Source organism: Lolium perenne, chromosome 1, assembly GCF_019359855.2.
Source record: "Lolium perenne isolate Kyuss_39 chromosome 1, Kyuss_2.0, whole genome shotgun sequence".
NCBI classification, from domain to species: Eukaryota; Viridiplantae; Streptophyta; class Magnoliopsida; order Poales; family Poaceae; genus Lolium; species Lolium perenne.
The window spans coordinates 200,663,452-200,672,020 of NC_067244.2; the positions used below are offsets into that span (position 1 = coordinate 200,663,452).

Here is an 8,569-nt window from a genome sequence, read left to right on the forward strand (position 1 = left end):
TTTAGGAGCCACATATTTGTCAGCAAACCCGATTTTCCATGCAAGAGCTAAACACATTGAGATTGACTTTCATTTTGTTAGAGAAAGAGTGATGAAAAAGCAGCTTGACATAAGGTTCATTCCTTCCAAAGATCAAGTTGCTGATGGGTTCACAAAGCCGCTTCCTGTAAGAAATTTTGAGGAGTTTAGATTTAATCTCAACTTGAGAAAGTTGTGATTAAGGGAGGGTGTTAGAAATAGTATTTGAGTCGGTTGTTTAGACTCGTATGTATTCCGGACTTCTCTCTCTCCCTCTTGATGTACTCCTATATAAACCAAGACAGAAATACAAACTCGGTTATCTGAGTAGAATCAACCCTACCTGATCTTTTACAGACGGCTGATCGCTTTCAACGGTATGGTTGGCTAAATTGCAGCCTTTGCCAACTTAGGAAAAGGGAGGACAAATTCGAGGTTCACCTCTTCTTCAAATGCCACTACACCTTTCGGATTTGGAATACGGCCATCACTTGGTTTGTGATTCCTTCGGTGGACATAGTCTTGTTGGTCATTCTTCACCTCGGTTAAAAAGTGGTGATCGATTATCATCAATAATGAAACTAGGAGAAATTTTTTTGGTGTTCCTCGTCGTGCAAATTTCTTTAGAAGTTCTAGAATGAAAGAAATGCAAGGATATTTTGCAAAGTATCCACCGTACCTACCTCGGTTATACCTAAAGATTAAGTTAGAGACCATAGCTGTCAAGTGTTGCGGTGTGAAACACTATGGGTTAGATCATGCCGCGAGAGTAGGATTCTTTATTTCAATTTTTCTGCTCTGTCGAACTTCATCGTAATCAATAAGAGAGGCAGAACAAAACTGTTGCTCTAAACATCCAACGATTTTATTCATAAATAGAGTATTTCTTAAGTGTAATACAGTTAGACGATTATTCGCCATCTAGTAAACTCATCGATCGCAGTAGTACTGCACATGTAGGGTACGTTCGTGATTCACAACGGCTCATATATACGTTGCAGCGAAACAACATCCTTCATGTATCGTGGAGAGCAGTCCTCAGTTTACCCTGCACACAAAAACCCTCCCGTTATTTAGAGGCATCGGAAACTTTATCTAAAACATGCATGTCTCGGAAGGGTTTTGATAATGTCACGTACGAGTTGCAGTTCACGTCGGGGCTGATCTTGAATGGCGGCTGGACGTTGCACCTCCCGGGAAGCCCCTCGGCACGGCTGAGGTACGGCCCGCCGCCGGCACGGGCGGCGATGCTCTTGAGGCAGGAGCAGGCGGCGCGGCGGTCGGGCGTGGAGCCTGCCCTGGACACGAGGTTCTTGATCCCCGCGCAGCACGTCGGCGGCACCTTGCCGCCCGACTGCACGTACCCGAGGCACGGCAACAGCGTGGTGTACACCGTGGAGCACGACAGCGCCGCGCTCGCGCCCCGCGGCGCGAACGCCACCACCGCCAGTAGCGCCGCCACGACGAGCAGAGCCGCCGGCGCAACCGCGCGGCCGCCTCGGATGGTCGCAGGAGCCATTGGTCGGTCGTCGAGCGAGCGAAGTGTAGTGTGGCTAGATCGGCAAGTATAGATGGAGTAGCTACTTGTGTGATCTCAGAGAGGTGGTGACTGAGGAGAAGCAGGTAGAGGACATATATGTAGGGAGGTGACGAGTGACGAGGTAGGCTGGTGGTTGGAAAAACCTGCCAGTGGGCGACAATTGTGTTTGTCCTCGCAATGCTGTGTCATGCGCCATGTGTGGACATCGGCTAGCTAGCCGGAGGTTTCCTGGCTGAGGCGTGGAAGAAGGGGAAGGGAACAATGGCATGACCGCTCGATCGTGGACTAGGAGCGGTAGACCAGCAGGAGACTTGGGATTGAGGCTCGGTCGTCTTGTACACGGTGATGCAAATGAGACGTCAGCGCGCGCGGTCTATTCTTAGTCAATTATCTTTCCAAGAGCCTAACTTGGTCGATCTTGCCCGGTAGTCACGCACCTGACTCAGATGGCTAGTCAATTCGCCGTTCAAGACAAGGCCAAAGGCAGAAACAACTCTAGGCATCTCCCAAACGGACTTGCAGTAAATTGTTTGTTTCCGTGTGGATAAAAAATATAGAAAAATTCCAGCAACCGGCTTGAATGCGTCAGCGTAGACATGGCGCAGTCAGCGTAATTGTCCGCACCCTTATTTCTCAGGCCCATCTGCTAACGATCACGCCTACTTCGCCTTCTGCATGCTAGACTGGTGGTCGGCGTTGCTGCAGCTTTCTGCGACGCGTTAGTGGCGCTGCCTCGCCTTCTGCTCACGAGTGCTGGCGCGGGCGGGGCCGGGCATCCACACCAGGCACTGAAGGAAAGGCCGCACCCTAGCCCTAAGGGGAGTAGACTGCCTCTGTTCTGGCCGCCACTGCCCACACCCAAATCTATCGAGCACGATCTACATGGGTAAGGGATGGACTTTCTACAAGACGAAGCACGCCCACAAGGCGGACTCGTCTTGTGGCGGCAAAAGGATTGTGTGGCTCGTCTCGTGGCGGCAAAATGATTGTGTGGGAGCGCCACTATGTCCCGGTGGACTACGTACGCCAGCTCTACTAGGAGAACCAACCGACGCTTTTTCGGGGGTGTGAGTTTGTCGGCTGGCCGGCGTCTCAATTATCGGCGTGTTCTGGTGCCTTCGGTGCCGCGCGAGGCACGCGACCGCCGTGAAAAGATCCGCTGTTGTTGCTTCATCATGTCACCGGATCTGCGTGACGATTCCGCGTCCTCAACTCCTACAACTAGATCACGTTCGAGACCTTGGAGTTTGACCTGGGCTGCAGTGACGTGTACTTGTTCAACTGGGAGTGCGACATCTACCTTGACAACGATGAGGATGACAAAGACAAAGGCCACTACGATGAGGAGGACATGCCCTTTTTGACAACACAATGACCCTAGGTTACGTGGACCAGGAGGTCCAGCCAGCGGATCTCACGGAGAAGCATGCCATCGAAATGGCCATCTCCCAGAGCGAGCTCACCTAGTGTGGGATTGCCTCTCCGTTCAATTGCATGAGTACATGTTGGCTCAAGGGAGGGCGGTAACTCCTCCATTCATGCCTTGGCTCAACCAGGCGCACGCCCCGCCGATGACAGAGCCAGCTTTGTATTGGTCGTGGCCTTGGGCGCCTTCGGTCTTCATTGAAAAAAAGCTTCAGGCCCATCGAAAAAAAGGCTCGGGCCGCTGGGCAGACCCCGACTGAAACGAACAAGCGCTGAAAACTGGCATTTTTCGTGTCCACGACCCAATGCAAAATAGATCAAAACAGTCACTTTCCGTGTCAGAAATGCTTAGGCTCATTGGAGATGCCCTTAGACTTAATTCTTTAGGGAGTATAATGCATGAATATTTCTTGAAATTTTCATCGTGGCTTGAATTGATCACTCTCGTACATTAGGAATACCATTTTACGATCACTAAAGACAACAAGTGTGATTTCTAGGAGCTGATGTGAATTCGTCGACGTGAAAAAAGCGAGACCCACTTCAAAGTGAAGCGAGCATTGAGTTAAAGAGGACCCACATGTAGGATAGTGCGGTGACCCAGGATACCACTGCATGTTGTAGTATGCAAGTCATTGACATAACACCAGTCACCAGGGCACAGGGCACATGGTCCGAAGTTGTCATTGCCAAAGAGTATGCTGAAGTGTTGGGGAAAGAATTGGTCCAAGAAAAGGAAGAAAATAACCAATTTCACATCTGAAGTAGGGGAGTGTCTTGCATGTTACTCCAGGTATTTTTTCTACCTTTTAAAGGAATTTCAATGAGACCTAATTGACTGATAACATCATTGAAGAGCAATGTCTCATTTAGATTTCCTCCTGGATTTATTCCTATTAGAGGGATATCTTACTAAATTGAAATCTCTAACAATTAGGCAGACAACATCCTGGGACTTGAATATTACTATACCAGGAAAGAAACTGAAGTTGTGGCATTTGCTGACAGGGAGCATAAACATTCGTTAGAGCCCAGCAGATGTGAGATTTGGTGGATTGCATCTCCACATAAAGAGCATATTTTTTGTTGAAAACACAATGACCCGAGAAAACAGAACTATCCCAAACTGTAAAGATACCCCTAAATCGGCCAAGTGAGGGTTGATAATCAAACACATCAAAGTTTCAGGGACAAAATTTTATGTTGAAAACAATATCAATGTGTTCTCATTTGGTTTCTTGAAATAAAATAATGTGCCACCCACTCTCCCTAGTTTAGTATTTTCCACTCATCCTTATCATTCAAACCTTGAATATTTCAGTTTTGTATTTTTCCAACACTGTCTAATCATTGGGTAAAAAGGAGGGACCCTCTTGGCAAATCTTGGCAACAAAAATTTGAAGCCATTCAACAGAGGAAAAACAAGAATAAATGACAGTTACTATACCAAACTTGTTTTAGATTTTAGGCACCACCTTTTTCTTTATCTAGGGAGTAGGATCAACACATGCCATGCAATTTTTTTATTATCAAAAACAAGTTTTGATCTTAAGACCCTTGGATGGAGCTAAAATTCTCTCAGTGCTTCTCATTACGAAACAACTAGGGGGCTTCTTCCCCCTCTTTAAGAGATAGACAACAAAAGTGGAAGGAGGAATATCTAGAGCAGTAAATCTCCTTGGAGCCCGAGGAGAGGAACAACCTTTTGCAATTTCTTCACAATTAAGCTAGAGCAAGACTACATTGAGGAGCACTCTTGGAAGGACACCTTGTTGGCAAAGCGAACTACCTGAAATCTTCCTCATAATCAGAGGCAATGATTTCCCAAATTTTTTATATGAACATTGATCTAGCCCACTTAGAATCATCATGGCACATTAACTTAGAGGTCAGAAAATTGGACCAAGAAGCAGACAATGAGATGCTATTAATAGAATCAATAGCTAGCTTGAAGGAAGAGTCCCAAGCAATAGTTCCTTCCTTCGATAAAGTAAGAGGCCAACTGAGGATTGGGCCCATCTAGGTGATGGAGAAAAACATTTCCTATATGAAGATTCTGGACAAAGTGGCCATTGTCACCTGGCTCACCATTGACAAATCGGTGGTTGATTCCCTATAATCCTGGCCATCGGGACGGCCAGACAAGGCTCGCGAGCATGCATAGTGAAAGGCACGACCCATCATGACACGACCCAATGCGGCCCAGATTCCTTTAGTGTCAGGCTAAGCCAGCCCACGTGCCCTGAGTTGGAAAAAGCACGACACGAGTGCTTTATGTGCCTGGCCCGACGGTCTGAAATCCCGCTGAAGCACGACCAGAGGCAAGGAGTTATGCTGTCCATGGCGAGGCAGGGCATTGGGGGGCGAGGAGGTGAGCGGGCGAAGCTGGGGAGAGATACAAGGGGAGAGGGAGAGAGCTAGAGGGGACAAAGGCGATTGATTGGGGATGGACTCGATGGTTTCGCGTCGCGAGCAGGATGACTCAAGCGACTCACATGTAGCGGTACCAGCGTTCCTAACTTCATGGTGACAATCCCTATTCCACGATTCCCAAGAACATTAGATACATGTGGTCTTCAGAAGGTAGAGGATGATCAGGGACGAAGAAGATGGCGTCAGAAGAAGAGGGTAGGTGACCTTGAGGAAGAATAGGGCCAAGCCATCACCAGAGGAGGGGACGACATAGCTAGCCGCGACATCACCGACGAGGGTGAGGGAGAAAACTTAGGTTTATGGTCGAGTGTGGTGCGGGTGGGTGCGGGGTGCTGACCGATGACAAAATCTTAAGGTTTGGGCTGCGGGGCGGGGGTGGGGGATCGCTCGTGTTGGAAACAGGAGGATAGGGAGGTTAACGGGAGGGCGCGAGCGGCGAGGCAGCACGGGAGCGGTGCCAGCCGCGACTGGTGGCGACAGGTTGCCTAACCGATGATGGAGGTGGGGGAATTAAGGAGCTGGTCGTGTGGTTGGTTGGAGGAAGAAGGGGAGAAAGATGACCACATCCTGTTGTTCTTAGGCCTGGCCCGTGGTGCTCTCTATGTGGGCGTCATCAGGCTTTGCGACGCGTGAGGTGTGAAATAGGACCACCCCTTCATGGGGGACTGCTATACGCCGACCTGGTCGGCGCGTGCGGGGTGCCGCACACCCCAGCGACCAGGTCGGTAGTTTGGGCCGCGGCCCATTAGCTCAGGTACGTTTTTTTTCTTTTTTTCTTCTTCTCTTTCTTCTGTTTTTTTTTCTGTTATTGATATTTTTTTTTCAAAATCTAACATTTTTTATGAAATTATTTTTCAAGATTTTTTTCAAAATATGAACATTTTTAAATTCAACAGTTTTAAAATTTGAACGATTTTATATTTTGAATATTTTTCAAAAAATTATATTTTCAAAATTTGAACAATTTTCATGTTTGAACGGTTTTTTAATTTGAACGGTTTTTAAATTTGAACATTTTTCATGTTTGAACAATTTTCAAGTTTGAACGATTTTAAAATTTGAACATTGTTCATGTTTGAACAATTTTCATTATTGAACGATTTTTAAATTTGAACGGTTTTCAGATTTTGAACGGTTTTTATATTTGAACATTTTTTAATTTATTTTTTAAAAATATTTCTATTTTTCGAATCTGAAAAATAAAAGTAAAAAAAAGGAAACAGAAAAAACGAAAGAAAAACGAAAACAGAAAACAGAAAAAATAAAACAGGAAAAAAAGAAACAGAAAATAAGAAACAAAAAAGAAAAGAAAAATCGAAAAAGGAGGCAGCCCGCACCTAACTGGGCCGGCCCGTACCGTGCGCGGGGTGTGCGGCGCGCGGTACGCGCCGACCTGGTCGGTGTATAGGGTTTGCCCCCTTCATGGTGCTATTTCATTCAATGCCTGGGCCAGCCCGTGTCCGTGTGCGTGGAAGCTGAAAAAAGTCCGGCCCGCTGCAAGCTTCATCCCTAGCACGGCCCGATAAGCCCATGCCGTGTGTCATGGTTTGGGCCCGTGCCTTGAGTCCGAAATAAGCCGGCCCGATGACCAGGATTAGTTCCCCTTCTTGGTTTGCCACCCGCACCACCGCCTGCCGGCGTCGGAGCCGCCGTCACCATGGGAAGCACCGCCGCCACTGTCTCTCTCCATAGCTCCTCTCTCTCCACCAATTATTGAACGCCTCCTCCGACCTCTTTGGTTGATCTCCACCTCTACCTCCACCTGGCTCCTCTCTCTCCCGGCCGCCATGGTGTATACTCGCGCCCTTCCGGCCCCGTGCCGATCTCCGGAGCTGCAGCGCTGCCTGGATACTCCGAGGCGCCGTCCGGACCACCCAGCGCCGTTCGGATGCCGCTGGAGGGCGAGCTGTTCGCGGTAATGTGCGGCCCGACGGCCCCGACCTCCTAGCACTGCCCCGGATCCTTCTGGAAGGCGAGCTGTTCGCGATGATGGGCCTCGGCGGCTCTGCGTGCTCGACGGAATCGAGAAGGAGAGCACCCAAGGCGATGTCACGCTCAAGGGAGAATTTTCATGACCACCGCCTCCGTAGCATCTTGGTTTTCGTGGGCGCTCGAGGCAAGGCCAGCGGTCGGCATACAACAGCTGCTTCTCGCTTTCTTCAGTTTCTGGTGACAGCGTTCATGTGGCATCACCGTCAGCAGATAAGGTAATCAAAGTGTCTTCCTTTGGAGGTTTGCTGCTCTTTTCCCTGTTCTTCGATGTGGTATTTTGGTTTTTACCTCAAGTTATTTTTTGTTCCATGACTTTTGTTCAGCTATTTTTGTTAGTGGCAGGCGTAGGCACGCCATGGTTCAATCAACAGCGACATATACCTCTGTGGTGTTCATCTCATGTGACTGGTTTGGATGATTGTTGGAGACGTTCTTACTCTAGCATGCTTAAACCAGAGTTCTGATGCATGCCAGGGTTGGTCCTCTGAATATCTTATTTTCTTTGGATTGATCAGCCCAGGCGTGTTTGGTTGACAATGCAAATACTTCGAGGATCTACAAAGTTTGTTAAACAAATATAAGTTTGTACGAATGTAGGTACCTGTTGGGACGTGTCACTGCATCAATACTCACCGTATGTTCCAAGCTACTTTTTACCCTCAGGCACAATTCTTTTGAGAAGTGATTATGGAATATATAGCCTATACGAAACTTTATTCAGCTGTACTATATGTGAATTGATAAATATATTGATTTCTTCCTGCGGTTAGGGTATTGTTTTTTTGCATGACATTCATATAAAGGGATACTTAATGATATGCCTAAGCTTAATTTTTTTCTCAACTGAACTAGGAGTATTTTGTAGCTGCAGTTCCTTTTTTGTTTTCTCCCTACGATCTACATCCATGTTTCTCAAATAGGAGTATTTTCTTGGCCATCTGGATTCAGTTGCTAATTAACATGCCATTTTCGTTGCTACATAATTTCTATTAACTACCATTCGCAGTACTATTTTGCTATAAATGAACAATGCAGTTTGTGCCCATTTAAGCTTCCGTTAGTTTGTTATATGATATTTCCTGGGTACTTTAGTCTGTTCACCTGAAGAGCATTGATGATCTTGACCTGAACCTTCGCTAGCACTCTTTATCATCCGACAAC

General features: G+C 47.3%; 1 protein-coding gene across 1 annotated transcript; it reads right to left on the reverse strand.

The window, feature by feature from the left end:
• Positions 1-861: 861 nt before the first annotated feature.
• LOC127312361 (non-specific lipid-transfer protein 1) lies at positions 862-1,689 on the reverse strand. The gene is made up of 2 exons (XM_051342924.2): positions 1,158-1,689; positions 862-1,066 (listed from the first exon to the last, which is right to left on the reverse strand). The coding sequence occupies exons 1-2, from the start codon at positions 1,535-1,537 to the stop codon at positions 1,057-1,059; spliced, it is 390 nt and encodes a 129-aa protein (XP_051198884.1). The 5' UTR covers positions 1,538-1,689; the 3' UTR covers positions 862-1,056.
• Positions 1,690-8,569: the final 6,880 nt, after the last annotated feature.